The 26757-nt window shown below is 40.9% G+C and overlaps 1 protein-coding gene across 1 annotated transcript in view; it reads left to right on the forward strand.

Annotated features, from left to right (window-relative positions):
- The first annotated feature begins 435 nt into the window (after window positions 1-435).
- The window catches only part of KCNIP1 (potassium voltage-gated channel interacting protein 1), a 770055-nt gene continuing 743733 nt past the window's right edge, over window positions 436-26757 (forward strand). Inside the window, exon 1 of the mRNA XM_043520984.1 lies at window positions 436-1183. Within this exon, the coding sequence (XP_043376919.1) occupies window positions 1096-1183 (88 nt within the window). The 5' untranslated portion in view covers window positions 436-1095. The remainder of the gene's footprint in view (window positions 1184-26757) is intronic.

The following is a 26757-nucleotide window of genomic DNA, read 5'->3' on the forward strand; positions in this document are numbered from 1 at the left end:
TTGCTGGTGAATACACCTGTCATTCAGATAAGTGGGAGGCTTGCTAAGAGGGGGTGGAGTTATATGCTGGAGATCATGCATAGCTCTAAAATGCCAACATCCTATGCAGAGGTCTAGCAGGGAGCAATTTAATCTCTAGGAAGCTGACTGGCACACCATTGCATTTTGAATAGTTGGCAAGTTGAGTAACTTTAGGTAGGCAGGTTTCAGAGTAACAGCCGTGTTAGTCTGTATTCTCAAAAAGAAAAGGAGTACTTGTGGCACCTTAGAGACTAACCGATTTATTTGAGCATAAGCTTTCGTGAGCATCCGATGAAGTGAGCTGTAGCTCACGAAAGCTTATGCTAAATAAATTGGTTAGTCTCTAAGGTGCCACAAGTACTCCTTTTCTTTTTAGGTAGGCAGAAGAAAATCTGCTTGGAGACTTTTCTGGGTGCACTGTTGCTTTATTATTTATAGCGGGTTCAATAAGGAAATCTCCACTACCCTGAAACTCATGCGCAGCAGAATCCAAACCTCTCTGCTTTGGTGTATGGGGAGGTTATCTGAAAGGAACTGTACCCGGCTCTGACAAAACTAAAGTCAATAAACTTGAATGAGATTAGCACAAGAAAGAGAGATCAAGCAAAAAGAGTTGCACTTTAAATAGCAGCCTTTTTGTGCAGCAGTCACTACCCTTATGACTCCAGTATTAATTGCTGCATTACCACTGCCCTGTAAGACAGTCAGCAAAGCTTGGTAAAGCAAACTCCTCCTCTCTCTTGATCTTTAGTGAGGTTTGCTGTGTGCCTGTGCTTATCAAGTTCCATCAGGGCACACACATCCACAGGGCATCATATAAAGTATATACACATGCAGGGGAGAAGCTGAAGGGAAGAGCTATACCTTTAACAAAGGCAATACACTGCTTCCTCCTGTAATCATCCCTGAAAGCTTGATAGAAGCAAATCTCATTTCAGAGGCTGTGGTTCTGTGTCTGAGCCTAACACCAGAGTTTTGTGCATTGCACAAAGTGCCATCGAAGTTGTAAAGGATTCTGCTTTTTTGTGCTCCTGGACTTTGCAAGACATAAGATCCTTCCTCCACATTTGAACCATGAGTGGCTGTTCGAAGAGATGTAAGCATGGGATTGTTAAATTTGCCCAGACCATCTTTAAGATCATCACAGGCACTCTCAACAAAGGTAAGGAAAGCAATTTCCATTCACTTAGTTCTGCTTTGCTGTCAGCTGTGAAGGGTGATTTCTTTTGCATTTTAGGAGATTTGTTGTTGAGATTATTGGGACGTTCTGCTTCATTTCTGAGAGGCAATTGCTTTTAAGGAAGTTGCTGTGTGCAGTGAGCTATGTAGTGATGCTGTGTAGCCTGATGTAATTGTTTCCAACTTCTAAAATGTAATTGGCTGTACCAATACAGAAATACACTACAAGACTACTGCATTCTAGTATGTTGTCAGTGTATCTTTTTCTAAAAGCAATTTTGTGCAGTTTCAAGAAGTTAATGGTAGACAGTATTTGTAAATAACAGGCTTCATGGCTAGTGATGGGTCAGTCTCTCACATGTCTAGTCATTGTCTGCTTGGACGTTTATAATATGCTTGTCCCATAAGCATTTAAAAAGTTCTGTGGTTCAAAACCTAGGTCACTGCTTATCTCACACTTTTTAGCATCTTTAGCTTAAACATCTTTGTCGTCTTTACACACCTTACCAAATATATGTGGAGCACTAATAAAGCTATATTGTCATTTTTTTAAAAATGGCCAAATTCATCCCAGCTGTAACTCCAATAACTTCTGAGGTGTTGCATTGGTCAGAGTTAACCCCAGTGTATTATTTTTTATGATCTGACCCCTACAGGGATATTTCTCCCACTGCTCCCCTTCACTTATTTAAATTAACCAGAGTCATAGGTTATTCATACTTTTTAACTATTCATACAAGGTTTCCGCTCATGCTTCGCTTGCTATGTATATCTTCAGTAACTTGGACATGTATCTTAATGGCACAGTTCATGACTTCACTAAAGCTTTTTTGCATTGGGATAGAGCGTTTAGACCCATTTTAAAATTGGGTACATTTTGTAATTTGGTGATTCTAGTGTTAAGAATCTGTACAATTATCTGTTTTTCTGTATAAATGTCTGAAGCTCTTTTTGATCTCTCACATAGACATGGAACGGGGACATTATAAAAGAAGCACTCATTCAGTTTTTAGATAATTTTAGAAACCTTCAGAAGTGTCATATGGTTTGGGTTTTGGTTGGAAAAACGTGCTCCTGGATGACTATTTATGTTTCAGTTGTTTATTAGGAGAAAAATGCACAGGATTAGATTTTTTTTGTTTTTTTAAATTAGTGGGTGCCAAATACCAGAAACTGAACTACTGCCACAGCTTTGTTTAGTAGGGGCTGGGGTATTTATTCACTCTGCTCTTTATGACAAACAGATACAAAAATCTAATAACTTTATCAAACTAAATTACTGGCTTTAGAAAGCAATCTGCACAAAACAATGCTCTATGCTTCAACCCCACAGCATGCAGTGTATTGCTATTTAAAATCAGTTCAGCTGAAGTTTACTTCTCTCTTTTTTTTTAATTGCCCTCCTGCCATTTACCTACTTTCCTAGGTCTGAAGACTGTTGAGCATCAAATTTCAGAGAAAAGAGATTAAAAAAAGTAAGTCTGTCACAAATAGCTGTCAGAAGTCAGCTGTAACTCCTGATTGCTGCCAAGATGCCCTTATACAAAAGATTCTTGAAAAGTTTGTGGAAGAAGGGACGTGGTCAAAAAAGTCACATGTTAACATTCCTAGTGCTCGGAGTAGCAGCCCTGTTAGTCTGTATTCGCAAAAAGAAAGGAGTACTTGTGGCACCTTAGAGACTAACCAATTTATCTGAGTATAAGCTTTCGTGAGCTACAGCTCACTTCATCTGATGCATTCATCAGACATTTATACAGAAAAACAGATAATTTTTCCACTTTTATGCATCAGATGAAGTGAGCTGTAGCTCACGAAAGCTTATGCTCAAATAAACTGGTTAGTCTCTAAGGTGCCACAAGTACTCCTTTTCTTATTCCTAGTGCTGAGAAAGAAGTGATTGTACAATACTTGAGTGAGCTTTCCCCACCCAGTGAATTAAAACCTCTGGGTTTATGGTGTACTTTCTAATCTGTATTTCTGTTGAGGTAAAGAAGGTTACCATATGGGTCTCAAAGTCTTGCAGCATAAGCCATTGACACTTGCCAGTTGTAGCCACCAGACTTTGTGTCATTCACCTTGAGCTGCCTTTCTTCAGGACAGCAAGGGTGAGAGATGATAAAACAGAAGCTTTGCTCTGACAGCACATTTCCTAGCAGCTGATCTGGTGCAGCTTATCTAATGGGAACATCTCTAACAGCCCCTGTGCTTTTACTGCCTGCACAGTTTTGGCAAATGAGTAAATCAACATTAGGGAGTTTAAGCAAAACAACATGCCCCCTAAACAAATGGGACAAATAACAGTCGAAAATGTAGGATTTTTTTTCTTTCTAAAAAACAGCAGCATTACTATCGCTCTGCTTTTCTCTAGTGTAAAATGATGGTAACACATGTTCTGTTTTACCCACTTCTTTCCTATGGCAATGTCTCATTTCAAAGCTTCTCAGACTAGATAGTAATGATCCCTGAGTAGTCAAAGAATTTAAAAACTTTAATTACGTATTTTCTTTGATGCTGCTGCATGAGTTTCTGACTGGAAGACGCAGGCTCGGGAAGGAATAAACAACATGAACAAGTTACTTTACAGGGGTATCGAAGATCTGGTAAAATTAAAGCTGCACATTTCCATATCATAAGCTAGAAAACTCCAACGAAAAAGAAAATGATTATGAAGCTGGCTCAGAAGTTTTGATTAAGTCAATGTCCGCACCTTAAAAAAAAAAAAATCTTGGAAGAAAAACACAGTATTCCTACCAACCAAATCTGGTCATGTAAGTAAACCTAAAATACACACACCATATTTCCTCAGCTTCCTGATTTTAGTCCTACATTTTCTCCTGTTCAAGAAAAGCGTCCTGTGGTCCTGTGCATCTCTTCCCTGCTTACCTTCACATTGTTTTAATGTTTTATTTATTCTCAACAGCTTGTACGAGGAAGCGCTCAGTGACACTGTATAATCATTCCCTCCCTCCCACACATACTTGCTCAACAGGATCATTCTATAGGCAATTGAGAGGGCAGAGGACATTACAAGGCTCATAAGCTGCATCAGTGGGATTCAGTCCCTAGCCATCTGTCACTTCTGTTGTTGGTTTTGCTAGTAAGATTCTTTTCCTGACTGTCCGTGTTGAGAAATGCTGCCTGAACAGCCGCTATACAAGCTTGTAACCCTTCCCCTGGCAATATGCCCTGATGGGATTGCAGCAACACCTGGGGTTGTGTTTTTTACATTCACAGTAAGGAAACAGGCATGTTTATTGCTGTTGTGTTCAGGTCTTGTAGGGAGGTAGTTCAGCAGTGTTGCCCAGCCCAACCTGCCTTGGTTTTGGTCCATGACTATGAACTTTTAAACTTTGAGCAGTCTCCAGTCGGTTGGAGCTGATAGCTCTGAAGAGCAGGGGTAGTGGGTACCCTGTCTGTCACCCCTTGGTAAAGAGCTCTTGTAGGGAGGGGTACTACTGACACCAAGCTGTGTTGGCAGGGAGGGCCTTCTTGAACCTCAGCAGAGGGTTTTGGGTGTGGGGACTCATGGGCTCAGTAAAGGGACTGTGTGTGGGGGGGAAAGCATGCCCCATTCATCTGCTGAAAGCAGAGGGAGAACGCCGTGTTCTCTCCCTGGTGTGATACCATAGCAGCCTTCGTGGAACAGGTCTCACGATGGAAGAGGCACCAGGAAGCCAGTCTGCTTGTGTGTGGCTTGAATGCCAGAGGCACTTGCAGCACTCCTTTAAATAGTTGTATTAACAAAGAGCCAATTCAGTTTTAGAAGCATGGAGTCCTCTCATGTTATCACCCAGCACACTGTTCTTGAAATAGTATGAGATCCCTCTCCATCTGCTTCAATCCTTGATGGGGGCGAGGGGATGGTGGCATGGGGGCCCATTTCCACCAGAAACCCCTGCCTGGGTCATGATGTCAGGGTTTCTTTCCCTTCTTCCCTAGAACCATTTGCTGGAGCGATCAGGAGCTCCCCTGTTGTCCCCTCTCCCAATTCTGCCCGAGCCCTCTTTGCTACTGTGAAAAAAAGTGACCATCACAATCTGCAGAGAATCTGGAGGGAGAATCTGGGTTGCAGGAGGGAAGAGCATGAAGGAGGCACCAGCTGGTCAGTCTGTGTGCACCTGGCTACGAATGTTAAGCTCTATGCTTCTAGACACTGGAAATTGTTGTTTTAATGATCCAGTTTAGTTCAATGAGTCACCACATGTTATTTCCCAGCATGTCGTATGTGAAACAGTGGCCAGGACTCACCCTGTCTTGGGTCACCTGAGGATGATAGTGTCTGGTTCTTGTAGCCCAGCTTCCCTGCTGAGAGCCAGGACTGGATCCCTGAAGGGCTTCCTGTGGAGCAGAGGGTCTCTTGCATCAAGTGTCCCTCTCCATGTCTGTTCCACTGGCCATACACGAAGACATCGCTGACATCACTTGGCCCAGTTGCGGATGTGTGCTGCTGAGTGGCCTAAAATGAAGCTGAAGCCAAATTGGGGGCTCTGATATTTCTATTAGAGTACTCTAATCCTTCTCACACAGGATGTGAGATTCTTTTAATGCCTGATGCATCCAAGATTTTCCTTTGTAAGAGTAGATAAACTACTGTATGCTATCCCCGCTTCAACCCTCACTCCCTGATTGCTCTTGTTTGAGTTATGCCCTTAAATAGGCTTGCTAAAGGCTCTCATTTTTGTTTTCTTTCTTTTCCTATCTCCATCCTGCAATGTAATTCATCTGGACCTGGTAATTTGTCCACTTTTCATAGTTTTAATTGCCTAATTATCTGCTCCAGTGCAACGATAAAGTCTTCAAACATCTTGCTCTCCCTGCAGACTCCCCCCACCAAGCAAATGTATTCTGGGAAATTCACTTCCACAGTGTATGCATGCACAGTCATCATTTTCATCATAGGGTGTGTTTAGTTTTCCCCCTCTCACATCCAGGTAGTGGTGGTTCTTCTGAGAGGATGTGAGGTGGCAGGCAGCGCACAAGGTGCCCACCAGTGCCCTACACACATGTACCCCTGGGCTGTCCCTCCCTCCCCAGGAGCCAGTTACAATCATGGTGGGGGACACAGATATTTTGCAAGGTTAGGCCTGGTGTATTGAAATTGTAATCTGTCACTTTATACACACGGAGGTTTCCTGGTCCTGCTTTCAGACAGTAGGCCCTGTAGGAAATATGCGATCTAGGGCTAGCAGTCAGTCTGCAGACAGACAGCCTAGAGTAAAGGGAGAAGGGCAACTTGTGCTTCTCCCTTTTAGGGAGCAGCCTGTTTTGTTCTCTCTGGTTTTGGATTCTTGTGTGTTATTCTGAATACTAAGAAATAAAGTAGTATTACATTGCAACCTTCTAGCATGAATATTTTATGTTTTTATCGAACTTCTGTGTGTGTGCGCCATGAAGATAACACTACTGACCTCTGAAAAGTGGGGGCTCGCTGTGGTAGAGGCTTGGGATGGCATGCAAGAAATTGCACGCTGCACCTCTTCAACGTGTGACAGAGCTCCAGCACGACTGGAGGAATTCTGTCTGCCTCAGCAGAATTCTCTGCACTGTTGTTGCTGACCCCATCCTCTGCCCCTTGCTGTGGTTTAAAGCTGCAATCTGGCCCTTGAAATAAGGTTACACTATTTTAATATGTGATATCCAAAATATGTCCAAGCCCAGTTAAATGCAGCGGCTTCAGAGCTTGCTAATCTACGTAGTTCTATGGAAATCCTCCTCCTCTGTTGTTCAGCATTTCTACAGAGAGGAGGAGATCTTTTGGTTTATTGTTGTTTAGCTGTTTGTGGTGGACTACCCAGTGTTTCTTTCCTGCCTTGGAGCTGGGAGGGAGTGTGAATCCCATAGGTTAAGGAACTCCTGAAATAAGTTTTGGAGAAGGATCAACAAAAACTGAGTGTGGGATAGGAAAGAAGAAGAAGAAGAAAAAATGGATAGTGCCCCTGTCCCATAGCAGAGCCAAAACACTTAAGTAGAAGCAGCCTGTGCTTCAGAGAGCAATAGTAAACATGATATTGTGTCTTCTAACTCACATTAATGCTGCATTTTTTAACCCTCCTTTGTTCTTTGACATCTTTACAGAAGGTAAGTGGATCCAGAGATCTTACAAATAAAATGCCTTCCAGATGAATATCAATAGTCCTGAGAAATAAACAAAATTTATTTATAAAAAGAATAGTTCAGTGATTCCTGTATGTGATCTGAAGGCAATGAATGCTAATATTTGGGAAGAGCTCTCAGTCAGAGAGAGAATGGCAGTCTCCAGTCTGCATGTAGTACTGTATGTTAAGGAAATCAATACTTATCCATGACTTGTACAGGCTTCATTGCAGTGCAGCTGTGACTGAACCTACGTCTACTAGATGACTCTTCATAGATAGATGAGGCTTGATTCCATCCAACCAGTTGGCAGAAAACCCTACTCAGCCTCTTTCATCTCCCAAATGTGGGGACTGGGTGGAACACTTCTCCACCATACAGTCAGTCAACAAATCCAGTTTGAAATGTCAAAATTTGGTCATAAGCCTCACTGCAAAACAATATGAAAGGCAGTGTCTCCTTCCTGTGACTGAACAGTAGGCATGATGACCACACAACGCTCCCACTCGCTTGTTCCCCACTGTGTGACACCTATCCCAACAGTTGGTTCCATCTGTTTCCTTCCAGTTTTTTTTTTTTTTTTTTTTTTTTTTAGCATTTAGGAAGCTTGTGCCTTACGTCCACTATGCAAATAACAGTTCAGCTTCCCCCATTTCTAATATTGACAGACCCGCTGAGCCTTGGATTAAGGGTTACAAATTAGGGCTGCAATTTAAACATGAAGCAAATTAACAGAGCAGGGTAGTCTGGTGGGAGTTTTAATTTCACCATTTGTCAATTAATTTACTTAATCTGAAAAGATGTTATTGTATAAATAGTCTAGTTTAACTTGAAATTGTTTGCCAGTCAAGTAAATGTGTTGATCTTTGTGTAGCTGACAAGTTTATCCACAGATACTCTAGTAGAAAACAAAAACTTGAATAAAAAACAACAAAACAGTTCTACCTGTATTACATTCTATAGTTTTGTGCCAATCTACTGTGAATATTCAATGTCCTAGAGACCTTTTTTAAGCAGTGGGCTACAGTGCAAAGCACACTGTTTAGGTGTGGGGTTAGTGTTTCTGCAAGGATTTTTTTATTTTTTTTACCCAAAAGCCATCTGTATCGATGTGTTAATTTTTCTTTTAATCTATTTTACATCTGGTATGCTTAAAGTGGGACATAGATGACATTTAACGTGCTACAGTTTAAGTGGGCCTATGGTTACTAAAAGGAGGTACCCGTCTGATGAATAGCTGCAGGTACAAGTAGATGACATTTTAAAAAATTACTTGCATTAATTGGGTAGTGTAGTGAACACACTTTAAAAATTCAAATAAACCTACCAAAAAAAAAAATCTGAAATTTACCTGTAGAGAGTACTGTAGCTTCAGTTATAACACAGCATTTAATTGTAAAACTCTATTGCAAACTTAAGGAAAGTTACTTTTCCACTGATAGATGGCTTTTCCCAGTCGAAGGGCATGCCAAGAGAGCACCTGGGAAGAAGACTTTGCATGAAATAAGGTGACTAAGGTTGTGAGTCTCTAGAACTGCAATGCATTGCTACAGTGAAGCTACAGTAAAATGTGCAGCAGACTCTCTCCTGTTCATAAACATTGCAGAGCAGAAAGTAAATTTCTAAAACGTATTTGTTGTCTGAAACTGTACATGCCTTTCTTTAGTCAATTATTTTTGTGCTGCAGATTGTTCGCACTGTGTTGCAAAATACAGTAGAGCTTTGATTTTCTGAATACCATTCTTATGAATGACCAATTATGCTAACCATTTTTCCTAATGGAAAAGAAATCACATTACAAAAGTGATGATGAAGAACAAAGCAACGTCCCTTTGTATTCTAATGCCTTCAGTGCATTGGAAACCACCTTTCAGCGATCCGAAGGACAGGATGCAGTGCACATGCTGCACTTATGCACTGTGCCAGCTGCAATTTTGAGTTGCTCAGTTTTATGAAAGTTTCACTTTTTATTAACTCAATCCCCAATTAGTTCATAAAACAGGGATTCTACTACATTCCTAGCATGTGGTGGTAGTTGCCAAAGTCTGGTGGTGGTGGTGGTGGTTCTGATCCATGATTGCACGATTTACGTAACTAACCAATGTGGCATGACCTGTGAATACTGTGGTCAGATATGCAACTGAAATTCTCTCTTGGTGCATATGTGAGTTTAAAATTAACATTTTGTTAACAGAGTTCACCGACCCTAATGATAGGGGAAAGTGGACATAGAAGGGTTACAAATACTGTGGAATCCAAACTCATGATCTAATTGGAATGAATATTCTTGTACAACTTCTTCCAGTATTTGTTCAGCATTAATAGAATCCAATAGCAGGCATATATAATTGTGGATATGTCTCCAGAATTTGACTTTTAACTTCTAATTTAATTCTGTGTAATGACTGTTTCTCAACATTTGCTTTTCGGGGCATGTGGGTGGAATACCTTTAATGCTGATAACTCGGAGTTAAGTAATCTGAAGTTTTAAAATAAAGTGGTTAATGGGGCTTTTCTAATGGGAGATATGGTATAATAGCCTTATTACAGAGAGAGAAGGAATCTGTACCACAGTCGTCTTGAGGTGCTAATCTTGTAAAGCCAAACCAGAGATGCAAGAGCATAAAAATAAAACTTTGTGATTCCTATAATTGCATCTAGGAGAAGTTGTTAACATTTTCATCTATTGCAATTTAAAAATTGTTGCTAACATTTTAAAATCTGTTGAGCAGTTATAGACACTTCCTGTATGTTTTAAATTCTGAAGAGCTCCTTCAGCTGCTGTGCAAAGTTATTTGGCAAAAGTGGCTCTGTGTTTTCTAATACTTTCTTCCAGTGGTCTTTGTTTTCACCTCCCCCATTCACACATAGTTATATTTATTTAGACGCTCACTTGATTCCATATATCTTCAGTAAGACTTCAGTTTAAATTAAATAATTCAACAAACAAAGAACAAATATAAGGTCTCCATGGAAAAAGTACAGTGTGTGTGACTCTTATTGTATCAGCAACCTCTTTTCAAAGAGAGCAGCCTCATTGTATGAGGGCATAACGGAAGAAAGATTACTTAAAATTACTGTTTCCCCTTCAGTTGTGTTATATCACTATATACTCCATGACTTTTAGTTTTGGCTGGAATCGTTTTACGTAGCCTTTCAGAGCTTGCTCTGGGGGGACTGGATTCTCCTGAATGGTTCAAGAAGTTACTTTACTCTCCTAATTGGCTTCCATGTAGTCCTACTTTGATCTATAGGCAGCACTGGATTCTGTCTACTGAATTTGAATTTTGCCATTGTAAGGGGTATAGAGAACAGATATGCCTTGAATGATTAATAACTATTAATTCCTCCTGACTCTCAAAAATTAGAAGAGCTATCCATCTCTGTGTATCTCCAAACAGGAAGTAAAGTCAGTACAAAAATGGTTCACATCCTGTGAAATGCTTTATCTAAGCACAAATGTGGTCTTGTTTGAAAAGGACTATCTTAGTGTGCACTAGGACCTTTAAGTTTGCACCTGCAGTGTCCATATAGGGGAGATACAGAGCAGCACTTTGGTCTGTGCTGCAATTCACAGCCCCATAACCTGAAACAGGAGGCCGTGTAGACTTGCCCTAAGACTCAAATAGGGCAAACTCCTTGTTGTTCCAAGAAATCTACATATTTTCACAACAAATTATAAACTATACATTTGTTTGCCTTTTAAATCAAATATACCATGAATAATCTGTTGTCCCATCAATATGTCCTTCCTCCCGAATTAGAAGCTACACATTTGTTTTCCTTGTGAGTGAACTCCACATCTCTCAATATGTGGATAGTGTCTTGCATTCTGTTGCAAGCCCTAAATAAAGTGAAATTTTTATGTACAATCAGAAAATGTGTGAAGTATGGTCATTAGATTTGGAAGATTATCAGGGATTTTGTTGGTTTTTAATTGTACAGTAGAAGTCATACAAATTGTATGGCACTTGGAAAAAGGAATATTAAAAATATAAACCAGAGTATAACTTTAGATTATTAAAAGAAATTGCTTAAAAAGGGGTATCCCAATTAATAATGTGGGCTAATATTGAAATATAATCCTTGAAATTAATCAGACATAAAAAGCTTCCGATAAGAAAAGGATTGAAGAAATCTGTTATACACTAGTGCCATCTACTGGATACCAGTGGAAGCACCAGAGAAACAGTGAACTGAAATCTGAGCACTCTGGCTCATGTCCAGCAGAAATCAGAGAGTGGCCCCCTCCAACAATCCCTGTAATCAGGGTATATAAAACTGAGGTCACCCATTTGGACCCCAAAGTTGACTGAACCCACAAGGAAGCTGCAGAATCCCCAGTGCAGCAGATCCCTGGACCAGCTGTGTAGAGAGTACTCTCCCCACATCCCACGGTTAAAAGGATAAAACAAAGTGGTAAGATTTAATTTCAAATATTATTTCTCCCTCAGTTCTTTAATATACATAACTGAAGGTTATTTTGCTAAGTCTAAACTCTAGTGATGCCTTGAGTAACTACAGTAGAGATTTTAACCAATGTTATATTCATGCTGTCCTTTATATAAGTCAGAGTAAATTAGCCTAAGAGAGATTTGAACCATAACTTTAAACAGGTTTCAGAGTAACAGCCGTGTTAGTCTGTATTTGCAAAAAGAAAAGGAGTACTTGTGGCACCTTAGAGACTAACCAATTTATTTGAGCATAAGCTTTCGTGAGCTACAGCTCACTTCATCGGATGCATCCGATGAAGTGAGCTATAGCTCACGAAAGCTTATGCTCAAATAAATTGGTTAGTCTCTAAGGTGCCACAAGTACTCCTTTTCTTTTTGCGGATAACTTTAAACAGTTGCTTTTGATATTCTAAACTTGTCCCTTTTGGACCAATCCATTCCAATAGCTGACGGACTCTTAAAAGTTCCTTAAAGAAAAGTACATCCTTACCCCTTGGAGGAATACTGGATGGGTGAACAATGTGTTAGGTACTAAAGAACTGATGAGCATAAGAAAAGGTAATAAATCTTGGTCATTTGCATTGGTCATTGGTGTAACTCAGTGGTGGACAGCCTGTGGGCCACGTGTAGCCCATCAGGGTAATCCACTGACTGGCCACAAGATAGTTTGTTTACATTGGCACGGCTGCCCGCCGCTCCCATTGGCCAGGAATGGCAAACTGTGGCCACTGGAAGCTGTGGGCAGCCGTGCCAATGTAAACAAACTGGCAGCCCGCCAGCGGATTACTCTGATGGGCCGCAGGTTGCCCACCAGTGGTGTAACTGGTGAGCCTCAACCGTAGTCTTTCGCAATTGCTGGCAAGACTACATTGGTGTGTGCTGTGCATACTTAGAACATTGGTTGTATCTACATTTGACTGGTAAACTATTGATTTTATATTGAGGTGGTTCTGGGTGAATTACAAAATTGATTGGTTAAGAATAATCCAAAGTCTCCCAATTTGAGAAATACTGTTCAAGTTAAGTTACCTGAAAAGAACCTAGTGATAAATTAGTAAGCTAGTGCTCCCTGGAATAAATAAAATCAGGTAATCCTATTAGATTCCATTTTAATATTGGCTATAACAGTTATCAAATTAGCAATTCTAATTTTAGTTTTGAGCTCTAAAATCTAACTGGCACCTCAGCAACTTCACAAAATTGACCCCCTTTTATGCTTACTTCACCAATGATGATCTTCTATGTTTAAAACAGATTGTTTTGACTATTTGAATGTATTCTATCACCCGGTGTACAGTTAAAATATAAGAGTTGAAAGTAGCCTCATATACAGGATCCAAACTAAAAATAGAAATATGCACCCGATTTGCCAGGGATGCAATTTCTAGTATGCATGTGAAGACTGGAATGACCATTTGCTTGGCCTAAATTTTTTTGTTGTATGTTGTCTGCACATTAAATCAAGATGTAATGACGAAAGATGTTGTTTGGGGGTATTGCTGTTAGGTGATAATCCTTAAACAGCTCTCCTGCTTCTATTGATTCCCCTACTGCAATCCTGAAAGATGCTGTCTGCTCATGATCTGTGTGCAACTTGTCTTGACCTCAACAGGACTTGGCCTTGTCGACTGAAGGTAGCATATTGTGTCATTGCTGCTGATGAGTTAGATACTCCTGTAGCTTCATGAAATCTCTAAGCCTCATCTCTGATCAAATAATAACCCCCTGCTTCTTAATTTCAGACATAATTATCCTCTGATCATAAGAAATGGAAGGCAGCAGGAGGGCACACTCTCCTTACCTCACCAGCAAGAGATTGGGTGGTAACTTGTATTTATTTTCTGTTCTCACTTATGAAGGGCAAAGAATTCACATAACTAGATGGTCCCTATATATTTAACTGAACATTGCTAGGTTTTACCCTTTTCTCTTTCAATCAAAACTCCAGGAGGTTGTCCATGAAACCCCATTTTGCTATCACATGGTTAGGCTACTGCGGTTTTCCATTGCTTGTCTTCCATATTCCATCTACAGTGTTCCGAGAGTTGCACTGGCTTCCAATCAAATATTACTGAATTAAAACAGCTCTTTTTGATTGATTTAGATAGTTATATAGGGCCATAGGTGTACATGGCTCTTTGTAGGAATAGAGAGCTTAGCCTAATACATATAAAATATGGATCTAATTGTATATTCTTGGTGTTGAAAGTATTCGGAATTGAGCATGAATAAGGTCCATCTGGGTTTGGCCCATACTAAGGGAAGGAAAGGTGTTAGTATATTGACAAAACTGTAAGGAAAGAATTTATATGGAGTGTTCTTTGAATACTGCTGTGATACTCTGGGTGGCTCTTCCATGATTTGCCATGTTCTTTACAAAACGGGGTGTCTTTTTCATCCAGTGCTTAATTTGTGCGAGGGCTTGCCAGGGTTGAGCCCCAGCTCCTCTAGGCTTGGCAGTTCATAGCCCCGGCACCTCTGGGTGGCTTGTGTGTCATTTATGAAAGTAAAAACATTGCTTGAGCCCCGGGAACCTCTTTCATTACAAATTAAGCACTGGGTCCATGTCTTGAAGAAACTCTTGTGTGAATGGCAGGGAACTTGGCATTTCAGTTTTGAAAACCAAGTTAGAAAGAGCTGAATCTTGCTTTTTAACTGTTGGTTTGTGTCTCGGTGTCCGTGCTCAAAAGGGGTTTTATTTGACAAGATTTATGTCAAGCACCTTGAGAATCACTGCATGAAAGGCACTATAAACATAATCCACAATGCAGATCTGGTAATTCGGGATGCTGTTCTGATTCCTATCAGCAATATGGCGAGCTTAGATAACAGAAGTCCTTTTTACATTCCAAAGGCCTGGTGCATGGAGTCATGGTGATTCTAATCACCACTGCAAAGGCGAGGGAAGAAATGCTACTTGCATCAAGAACATACTGGGTGAGCTTGAGATAGGGGCACCATAGCCTCCTGGTAAATGTTGTGCTTATCACATAGTTCCTGCATTCTCCTCCTGTTTTTATTTTTTACAAGTAGAAACACTTGCAAAATGAACGCTGCCTTTGCAAAAGCCTCAGCCCAAAATTGTTGTAGATTAGACATTAAGTGGAGGAATAAACAGCAGGATCATGTGAAGTCACAAATCTCTGCTTGTGCCATTCTAATTAGAGAGATGGGCTCCACTGTTCATCAGAATTAGTTGTTGCAGAGATAACTGATTCCACAAAAACCAGTATGTCTGATGTCAGACGAGTAATAAATGGCACGAATGGCTGAACTACAGTAACAAAGAGCTTGTTTTATTGAAATGTCCTTAGTAATGGCAATAAAAGAGCGTAGAGCACAGAGAGGAAACACTTCCTCTGAACCCATCATCTCCCTCCCCCTCCACAGAACAATCAGCAGATTGGTTTCTAAGTGTTTTTGTTTTGATTATCATTATAGCCTGTAAACACAGCAGAACACAATTCACTTGTATGGATAATTGTCGATTCATGCTGTAAATATCACTGCAAGGAAACTGGCTTTAAATGTTACCATTTTCTACTTGGCTCCACAAATAGCCTTATGAGAGGGAATGCAGCAGATGGGTGGGGGGAGGGTTAAAAAGCATGTGAGTGGCCCCTGACATTGATCTCATGGAACACATTCTGTATGATCAGTGTGCCGTGATTAGGATGAGCCAGGGGAGTAGGAGACAGGTGGAGTCACTATGGACCAGATTTTCAAACATGTTCAGCACTCTGCTCTTGTGAAATTATGAAATGTTTGGCCAGACTGTCCAAAACGCTGTGCCCCTAATGGGCACAACTCTTCTGAAAACCTGGCTCTTGTTGTAATGCTTTAATTGGAGCAGACCTCGTGAACATCAAGCCCTGTGTGTAGTCTGCTCTTCTGGCGACTTCTGCATTAGATTTGACTGAATTGGGCATATGATGGATGGCTCCCCTTAAGCAGTTACAGTCTCTGTCTGTCGACCTGTCTGTCTTATCCTTAATGTGTGAATGGACAGGGAAAGATAACAGGTGTGGCTATACAAATGTAGGGCTGTTTTGCTATATGGAGATACGGGGTGTGGAAGGAACGCAATGCCTTCTCATGTAGAAGAGTGAACGGTCCTGCAATGTTAGTAACCCTACAAAGGTGAAAAAGTTTGGGTGTCATGTTCTGCTGTTCCCGTAGGCTTATCTACAAGAAAGATGCATGGGACCCTGTTTATAAACAAGCATCTACAGTATAATATCACAAACTGAATTACCCAATGTTCTCACTTTTGCTTGTATTTGATTTACCTAACTTTTGAAACTGCCTGTTCATGCATGGAGCTGTACAGGGTATTTTAGGACAGTCATTTCAGAAGCTCTTTGTTTTGACAATGACAGTGAGACTTTACTAAATCCTAACGAATGTGACGTATTGGGGAATGAATCCTTTATGCTGAATAGAACAGAGTACTCTCTTTCTGCCATTTTCAAATTGACAATTTTTCCAATACCCAGAGATACAGTGCACTTGCTGCTTGAGCAAGTTAAGGACAAAAATCTGACCTACAGCAAAAAGTAAGCAAAATCACATACATGATACTAGCCTAACACAAGCATTCTGCTAGATAAAACTGTCTCATAGTTGTAAACATCTCATAATCTACAGTGGTTCTCATTGCTTTGCATCTATACATTTTGTTTACATTTTTTGTTTCTTGTGCTTTATTTACAGTCCTATAAACTAAATTTCTAGGACTATTATATTTTAGCATAGGTAAATCAGGTGTACTATTAAAAAAACAGAGCGTGTGTATTTTTTGTTGAGAACTGAAACCTATGTGACCAGTTCATCCCTAATGTAAGCCTGTTGACTTCAGAGGAGTTAAACCAGCGATGAATTTAGCTCATGGTATCCGTTTATTTCTAATACTTCTAGTATTTGCTTTAGCTTAAGATATACACTGTGCAACACCTCTTTGATATGTTTCACCTCAGTAGTAAATGGCATTAGAAGCATATCAATAGTCATAGCAATAACTAAGCATAGCACCAGGAGTTGGAACTGTTTTTTTTCTTTGAGTTTCATCACAAAATGTATCAGTACCATTAAAATGGACCTATTCCCCCACCAGAAAATATGAACCATGACCTAACAGTTCTCCGTCAATGACCTAATGAGCAATTTCTCTGTATGAAACAAAATAATTTATATAAAGACTGCTTTTAAAACGTACTGAGAGCTTCTATAGCCAGAGAGCTAATTCTGCTTATTATGGCCGTTATGTAGTTTACTTAACTCCACTCCACTTAAAGGTAACTATGTATCGAAACAGTAGAAGTCAAAATGTAGAACAATGGTACAATCTAGGCTTCTCTTCCTCAATTCTTCAGTCTTCTTCAGATGGTCAGCCTGTGTATTTTTCTTTTGTCCCTCAGACAACTGAACTTAGGGACTGGGTAACACATTACATTGGGGGGAGGGATAGCTCAGTGGTTTGAGCATTGGCCTGCTGAACCCAGGGTTGTGAGTTTAATCCTTGAGGGGGCCATTTAGGGATCTGGGGCAAAAAATTGGGGATTGGTCCTGCTTCAAGGAGGGGGTTGGACTAGATGACCTCCTGAGGTCCCTTCCAACCCTAACCTTCTATGATTCTATACATTAAGTATCTATTCCAGCAAGGAATCAGGTTCTGAATAATTTGGCATTTTAGATCCAAGTACATTTCTCCTAGACAGTTATTGACTTTTAATTTTTCTCATGTTTTCTGGAGCAAGCTAATTATTGGACCACGCTGATTACTGGACCACCGATCCATCTGAATTCTCCTCAATCTGTAGACCCTCAAACAATTTTTTGCTGCAAATGGGCTAGATCCTCAGCTGGTGTAAATTGGATAAACACTGATAGACCCCCAAATGGAGAATGTGGAAATTTATTGTGGAGAATTATGGAATGTGGAAAATTATTTTAATACTCTTCTTCTTTTGATGTGACTAGCATTCTTTCTGTCAATGTAATCAGAGTTGACTTCTTACCATCTTCAGCAGCGCTTTTAGGATTCCTTTAGTCTGGCACCCCAAATCACAGGTTGTCTTTGAAAACCTTGGCCTAGAGGAGACAGAACGGGTGAAAAAAACATCTGAAACATGCCAGAGGAACTTCTGGGAGACCATGTGATTTCAAACTTTTGTCATACAAAATATAAACATGAAGTGTCTTAATTAAAGGTTTCATCAGATCTGTTGTGAATTTCTGGTTCAGTCCTGTGCACAAAGTTATGCAAAAGAGCTAAGTACATTTTGTATGTTAATGTGAAAATCATTAGAACGTGTGATGTTATCTCAAGAAATTCTGTTGTTTCAGTGACTATCTCTGAAGTAAGTAAACAAAAGAAAAATCATATTCTTCTGTGTTCTGGTGCCCAAATATATTGTATAGATTTGTGTTCCATGCTGATCTCTGGAGTGTTCTGATTCCCAAGATAAATTAGACTGATGAGCTCTACTTGAAAATGATATAGCCAACTTAATTGTCCTACAAAGTTCATGACCCCCTGAACCTGTTCAAATGTTTCAAATTAAAAGCAGTTGAAAATAGTCCAGCTCATAAACACAGTGGAGATCTGCAGGGTCAGATGCTATTGAGTGATGCTCATGCTGGGCAAAACAAGGATTATAAAGATTATATATATATCCCTTTCTGGTTTGAAAAAAATGTTCTTTCCAATAAAGCTGAAATAATCCTGTCCCTCCCACCATCTGGTCCCAAGGCCTGCATGTGCTTCCCTTATTAGGGAACAGTTGATTCAAGTATAGTAAATGTCCCTTATGTAAAATAAGTCCTTTGTGCCGAGAAACAAAAATGGCAAAGGGTCTGGAAAGTAAATGTAGTTGTTAAAATCCACACTGAATAGGGACCTTAGTCGATACATGGTCCCTCTTCCTTGGCCATCCATGTAGGAGGCATTCATAACTTGGGTGCTTTTGTTCTTAGAGTGTGAAACTGGGGAAGCCAATCAGTGTTGCTTACAACACACTACTCCAAGGGGCATGTCTGGCTGAGGAGAGGGAACAGCCAAGGCCCTGTTCTCCTGCACACCAGCCATCATCAGCTGGTTTGCATGAGGGAAGAATTGGTCATGTTCCTTTCTGAAAGTATAGCTCGCTGCTACTCTTCCTGCCCCAGTGCATAGTGTACTTCGTGTTCTCCATTATCATAATGCTTCCTTCCACAGTGCCCAGGTACTGAATGTGTATCTACTCCTCCCTTGTATTCACCCCTTCCTCCCCCAAATATTACCGCATTGCTCCAGTTGTTGAGCAGTAATTTAGCCCCTGGAATCCTAACTTTGTCCATTCTCTAAATGAAACACAAGCAGATGCATCATATGAGAGAAATGAATTTTTTTTCCCCCTGCGTGTCTCACTCAAAAATGGCAGCATCAGTTCAGCTCAAATTTAAACCAAATGGTCTCTTCTGGGACCAGACTAAATGTGGAAAGCTTTAGCCTGAAAGGAAATTGAATGAAGCTATTCATAAGCAACTGGCAAAAAACTGTTAGAATCAAAGCTGGAAACTTAGTTGACCTGCAGTGTGTTCTACCTACAGATGCTATTCTGACTCCATCTAACATTTTATTCCTAAGGTTTCTAGAGTGTGCTGCAGACTCTGTCTTTTCTTCCTATTAAAAAGTTGCATTAAATTCTAAAATATTAATTTAAAACTGCCAGTTAAAATGGGTCCATTCATGAAATCCTTATTTACTCAAAACACCCTTTCATGTCATACAATCTAGTATTCATATATATTAGTTTGTCATTTACAGTAGTACAAAACTGTTTGATTGCAGACCATTGATTACGAACCTCAGAGCTCTGTGTAATCAGGGAACTTGTTCAGTGTGCTGTTTGTGTGGTCTAGCTGCATTGTGACATCCGACTAAGAAAAGCACAGCACCCAACATGATCTCTCTTGAAAATCTGGCTACTTGGTGCCTAAATCGAGCTGAATTTACTTGAAAATCTGGTCCACAGAACATAGCACTAGTGTAGCTAGTACCTAACTAGCGATAAAGGTCTATGTTTTTGGAAGCTCAGAGTGAAGTCCTTGTGTCCTTGTATGGGCTGAAGATGCATTAAATTCATTCACAACTATTGTATTTGAAGGCCTGGGAAATCCAAGGGCTAAGGACAAAGATTTGTCTAGATGTGTGTGGAGTCTCTCCATAGGATTTGTTTCTCTTGGTTTTTTTACCTTTTTATGCTTGGGCAGACAGTGTTCTTTATATTCCCACTGATGTCTCTGATGTTACTGTAGTGCATGAGTGTTCTCTGCACTTTCATTTAGTATCTGGGAGGGATGTCCAGATGTCTTAGTCATTTCCTGTGCATTACCATGTGGATTTTTTTGTTTTGTTTTTGTTTTAAAGTTAATGTGAAAAGGCTAAGTAAATCTGCATCATCTCTCTATTTAAAAAAAACCTCTTGATAACAGCCAACGGCCAAGGAGCGGGGGTGTCAGGATTCTTGTACATGTTTTGAGTACTGATGTATTCTATCTGATTAGCTGGTACTCAAACAAATTGATTGTTTCAGAGACACCCACAACTCAATTAATTCAACTAATTCTTCTTTCAGTATCAACACTTCTGACTGGAATTCAATACAGTAAAAAAGCCATGCACTATTTTGACATTGGTTAATGTCATCATAGGAATGCATGGTGCTGTGCAAATAGCACAGAAGAGGTCCCTTGGACAAAGAGCTTGAAAACTAGGTGAGCTACAACAGGCACGGTTCAAGGGAAGACACTGAACACAGGGGAAGGGAAAGGTATCTTCACTTCTGAAGCTTATCCAAGGCTGCTCAGGACCTCAAATCCCAGGCTATTCAGCCTTCCTGCTGAATTCAAGACCTTAGGACAGGAAAATAGATATAGGCTTGTAACTCACCCAGCTGGCCACCAGAAGCAATAAAATTAAGACTGAAAAATTATGTGACACTAAAACATTCTCTCATAAAGATGGCTTAGCATTCACAGCCAGAGAACAGTTTGTACTAAAATCCCTTTTACCTATACAGGTATTTGGCATTAGTGCATGGTTTCATTCCCAGGGTATTAGGTTAAATCAAATTTCAGCCATCAGAGTAACATAATGGAGACCATGCAGAAATGGCTGTCTGTGTAAATCTCAGGTACCGTTGTTCAAAAGGGGCAAAGCCACTTAGGTGCCCAAGTCTCTCTGAAAGTCAACAGGCCTTAGGAGCCAGCAGGGCCAGTCACATCCCTCTGGTACAGACAAAATGCCATGTAAACAAGCCCTAAGTCACTTAAGGCATTTTTGAACATTGTACCCTTTATCAGAATAGTCATAAAGTCTTGTTAGGCACAGTGTATCCAAGGTCACATGAGCTGCTCAGGCTGAGGAATCTGTCAGGATGTGAATCCAGAGCTGACTAACCTAGTCAGGGTGGCATTAGCCTGTACCCTGAGCATAGGGTGCAGAGGCTTTGGGAGGTGAGAACTCTGTATGTGAGAAGCAGACAGCAGCATAGTTCTAGACAGACAGGAAACCATGAAGATGTGCTGTCTGGCTGGTATGTATTGGTGGTGCCCCTTTTGGCTTGAGTGGTTAGCCAATATTTGAGGCTTTGTTGAGTTGCTCCTTTTAGGAAGGGAGATGGATGTTATGAGTTGGATATTTCTCTGGTGCAATCCTGTTTGTTTGCAAAGAATGTCTACTGTGTTCAGAGAAACAGAACTGTATGTAAACAAACAGCAGGTGGTTATCCTTGCCCCCAATTTCCAAGCCTCCCTTTCTAGTCAGTTCTGTGCCCAAAGCGCTCTCTCTCTTTGCTACCTCTCATGGCCATACTCATGACTGCTTCTCTTGACTTGCATTGCTTTCCATTTCTGGCACACACGGACACACAGTGACAATCAATCAATGCCCTAGCCCCTGCATTTTGCATCAGTTCCCAGGAAAAACCTTCTTATTTTTCCTCAGTTAGATGTCATTCAGGCCTTTCCATGTAGATAGTGCCTTGGGCAGTGGCTTCTGTTGTTGCAGCTATCTTACTCTATAAAGGAGCTTATTTACTTCTTCCATTTAGTCTGAATGAAAGGTGGCTAGTAAGCCTATCTGCTTTTAATGAAGTCTGTGATCACCTGTAGATCAGACGTGCTTGATGGCAGCTATTATCACTTTCTAACACAACCTTATTTAAGAGCTGTAGCTGTACCAGCAGACTGAAGGAGGCTGTGACACACAGGGTCCAGACACCCCAAAGGGATAACAGCAGGTCTGAACCCCAAAGAGCAAGCAATTAAATCAACTGATAGCATACGTTATTATTGTACTATAAAACTGTATCAGTTAAGGTCTTTTATGAAAGCTTGTAATGTTCTGAACTTGAGGGTCAAGACTGAGGTGATAAATCAGTGGATGTATGTATATAGAACAATACGCTTGTGGCTGGTACTACAATTTCAAGAACAGCTCAGGACAGCAAGGGGCTCAAAAAACTAAGAAGAGAGTTTCCGCCACAATGAGTCACAATAGTCTGGATCAGGGGAGGACCCTGCAACCCTTCAAACCCTTAAAACAGAAGTGGTTTGTTGTGAAGGACATCCAGAAACCAAGGGCTACCACTGAGGTGGGATGCTGTTCATGAAATACTGGATCTCCGCAAAGACAGAGGGCATACTAGGAAACTGTTCAGTGGCAATAGGTAACTTTTCAATTGGAAAAAGGAATTCATCAAACACAGAATGTGAAGCCGAAAGTTGCAGCTTGTTTTCTTGCATCACTTGTATGTGTTTGCTTATCATCCCTGTTTCATCTTTGGATCCACGGTTTTTCTATTAAACAAACTTTTGTTTATTTTTACCCCAAGCAGGTCTCTCTTGGGTAAACTGTGTGGAGTGTATCTGCCAAAGTGAACTGATAGCTGGGAGCTTTTTTCACACCTTCAGGGCTGATGAACCAGAGATGAAAATTCTGAGTGTCTGGTCACAAAGAACTCAGGGTAGATGGATTTAGGGAGACTTGGGACCAGACGCTCTGTTGGGGTCACCCTGCAAGGAGTAACTGGGCTGGTGGAAGCCAGGGTAAGACTTTTTTATGCTTGTAGGGTGGCTACTGGTATCCAAGCTTGGAGCAATGGCAGCACAGTATTAAGTCACCCAAGGTTACAGGGCAGGTGGTGACAGAAACCCTTACTGGGCTGGGTGATCCAGCAAGCCATCACAGAGACCATGCTGGCCCTTGACAATGGAGGATTGGGATGATAGCCTAGCAGGGTAGGAAAGTACATTAGGAAACCTGAGGGGGGCAGAAAGAAGGAGACTGTGGGGCTTGGAAAGGAGCTGCTGAGCTAATCTAAGAACAGATTCCATACAAAGCAACAGCTGTACATGGTAGGAGTGTTGCATACCTTTGATTTCTGTGCTACACCACTCCAGTGGCACATCAGTAATGCACAGTGGAGTATGGGAGTCCTGGGGGCCCTTTGTATACTCTGATCTTGGACATATTCAGATGGTTCTGCCTATTGGAAGACAGCAGTCTTGAACGTATACAGCAACAACTGGGTAGGCTTAATCCCTTGGAACTGGGAGCAGTCTCTACACGTTGAGATCCTAAGAGACCCATAAAGAAAAGGAGTACTTGTGGCACCTTAGAGACTAACCAATTTATTTGAGCATGAGCTTTCGTGAGCTACAGCTCACTTCATCGGATGCATACTGTGGAAATTGCAGAAGACATTATTATATACACAGACACCATGAAACAATACCTCCTCCCACCCCACTCTCCTGCTGGTAATAGCTTATCTAAAGTGATCATCAAGATGGGTCATTTCCAGCACAAATCCAGGTTTTCTCACCCTCCGCCCCCCCCCACAGACAAACTCACTCTCTTGCTGGTAATAGCCCATTCAAAGTGACCACTCTCTTCACAATGTGTATGATAATCAAGGTGGGCCATTTCCTGCAGGAATCCAGGTTCTCTAACCCCCTCACCCCCCTCCAAAAACCACACACACAAACTCACTCTCCTGCTGGTAATAGCCTATCCAAAGTGACCACTCTGTCGTTTGTGTGAGCATCTGGCCCTGAAAGCTGCTTCCAGCTGAATCAGGGCCCTAATGAAATATACAGCTGTTGAGATAATTTACCTTTACTGTTCTCACTATTTTTCTTTCTAAGTCTTTCTGCAGAAGTATTTTTCAGTGCATCAGATAATAAATCATATTTCCTTTCTGCATGAAAGTGCAAGTACTGCAGAGTTCCTCTCCATTCCCTTTTCCGTTCAGGAATTAAAGTTGTATTCACTGTTGTTGTGACCTTGTCTGCCACAGGATATTAGAGAGACAAGGTGGGTGAGGTAATATCTTTTGTTGGACCAGCTTGTGTTGGTGAGAGAGAGATACTCACTCATCTTCAGGTCTGGGAAATGTACTAGGTGTCACAGCTAAATGCAACGTGGAAGCCATTGTATAGCTGCTACAGCATAAGTAGTTAACACATATTTCAAGGAACCATTCCAGGTGAAGTGACCTTTTAACACCTCTCCAGCCATAAGGGGACCCCCCCCCCGCCCCAAAAAAAAGCTGGGAGGGTGGTTAAATCAGTTATAGGCTGTTGTAATAAGACATTAATCCAGTGTCTTTATTCAGTCCATGATTTTAAATATCTAGCAAAGCTATGAATTTCTAAATTTACCTACCTTCTCTAAGAAATTAAAGTTGGCATTTTCCTAATTGGAGCAGCTGTAGCCCTTCGAAAAGCAGGGGATGAAGTCTCAAAAGGGAGTGGTTTTTTTCTTAGATAAGAAACCCTCTGATTTCTGGAGAGTAGGCACAAACTATAAATAAGTGTAATCTTTGTTTGCTGCATTGAATTAGTGTATTGAAAAAAAAACACCAGCATATGGTGCAGTATTTCAAGCCCACACAATACAGTACTTATAGTACCAACATATTACAGTTGCCCGAGATGTATTCATGCTGCTGGAATATTAATTGGAGATATTAACTTGAAGGTATTGAAGAGGCGGAGGCAATTAAGTAATTTTGATATCACTGCATGAATTTTATTGAGTTTAAAACCTGCTATAACCAAAAGAATGGTCCCTCAATTTATTCCTCAATTTCATACTCTTTCCAGACAAAGATAGTGATTCCCTAGCCATTTCCCTTGTAGGTGAGTGTGGGCACTGTCATTCACTTTCTCGCTACTCTCCCTCCTTGGCGTTCAAATTGCAAAACCTCATCTTTTATCTAAAACAAAAGACTCATATCAGCCTATTTGCACATTTTCTTTCCTAAATTCATTAGTTAGGTCTTTAATTTTGTCCTTGCTGAGTTTCCAGTAAAATAGCTTGGGGAAAGAATAAGTTATGGGCTGGAGGCATTTGTTTAAATGAATTCGTATTAGTGCCACCAGACCCATGCTTAGAATTTCCCTGGTGAGAAGCTTCTAGAGGGAAACTTGTGCCATCCCATCAGGCAAGATATAGTTGTAATGAATATGAAGGGGAGCCCTTATTGAGGCCACAGGACACAGACTGTAGTTCTGTCTGGCTCTTAGGGTCCCAGACTAACTGAACAGCCTGTTTTATCTCAGCTCACCACACAGGGTCTCCCTAAGTCCTGGTCTTGACTAAGCAGTCATGGAAGGACCTGCTGATTTATGCTAGACAGCCATGAGCAGAATGGCCATTGTTAGAAGTGTGCACAATTTAAGATGCCCCTAACCTATGGGCTCTCTTCTCTGCACATTCCAGAATAAAATGTCAAATGCCTATGACAACTGCTGGCCTTTGGCATTATTTTTATGTTTATGTATCCAGCAGGTGTGCTTGTGGAAGGAAAAATCAGTATCAAGCTAGTCGGTGTTTATTGCATATTCATTTTCTTTCAGGAAGTGGTATGTGGGTAAATGGCATCCAACTTATGACCTCCCCCTCCCCCATTCGTAATATCCCTGTGTTGTTATGCTAGCTGATGGTATGATACATGAGCAGCCAGGTGATGTCACGCTGGATACTGCTCTGTTTGTTTTGACATCATTGTTTAGGTGAAATTCACCCCAGGGCAGAAGGCCTATTTTGAGTGCTTAAGTGGGACTTTAAGTGGTGGATTGGCTGTGTGCTAGCTCTCTATAGAGGGCGAATTTTACCCTTTGCAGAGCTGGCTGTGAGTGAGGTCTCCATGCTTGTCCTTCTGCATTAAGAATTCACTTCTGAGCTTTCTACTCCAGTTCTGACCAGATGTACCAGACCAGCTGTCAAGGTTCCTTCCCCACTCTGAACTCTAGGGTACAGATGTGGGGACCTGCATGAAAACCTCCTAAGCTTACTTTCACCAGCTTAGGTTAAAACTTCCCCAAGGTACAAATTAATTTTACCCTTTGCCCCTGGATTTCCACTGCCACCACCAAACTTTATCTGGGTTTACTGGGAAACGTAGTTTGGACATGTCTTTCCCCCCAAAATCCTCCCAACCCTTGCACCCCACTTCCTGGGGAAGGTTTGGTAAAAATCCTCACCAATTTGTATAGGTGACCACAGACCCAAACCCTTGGATCTTAGAACAATGAAAAAGTATTCAGTTTTCTTACAAGAAGACTTTTAATAGAAGTAAAGGAATCACCTCTGTAAAATCAGGATGGTAGATACCTTACAGGGTAATTAGATTCAAAACATAGAGAATCCCTCTAGGCAAAACCTTAAGTTACAAAAAAGACACACAGATAGGGATAGTCATTCTATTCAGCACAGCTATTTTCTCAGCCATTTAAAGAAATCATAATCTAACACATACCTAGCTAGATTACTTACTAAAAGTTCTAAGACTCCATTCCTGTTCTAGCTCTGGCAAAAGCAGCATACAGACAGACACAGACCCTTTGTTTTTCTCCCTCCTCCCAGCTTTTGAAAATATCTTGTCTTCTCATTGGTCATTTTGGTCAGGTGCCAGCGAGGTTACCTTTAGCTTCTTAACCCTTTACAGGTGAGAGGATT

Source organism: Chelonia mydas, chromosome 8, assembly GCF_015237465.2.
Source record: "Chelonia mydas isolate rCheMyd1 chromosome 8, rCheMyd1.pri.v2, whole genome shotgun sequence".
NCBI lineage: Eukaryota > Metazoa > Chordata > Testudines > Cheloniidae > Chelonia > Chelonia mydas.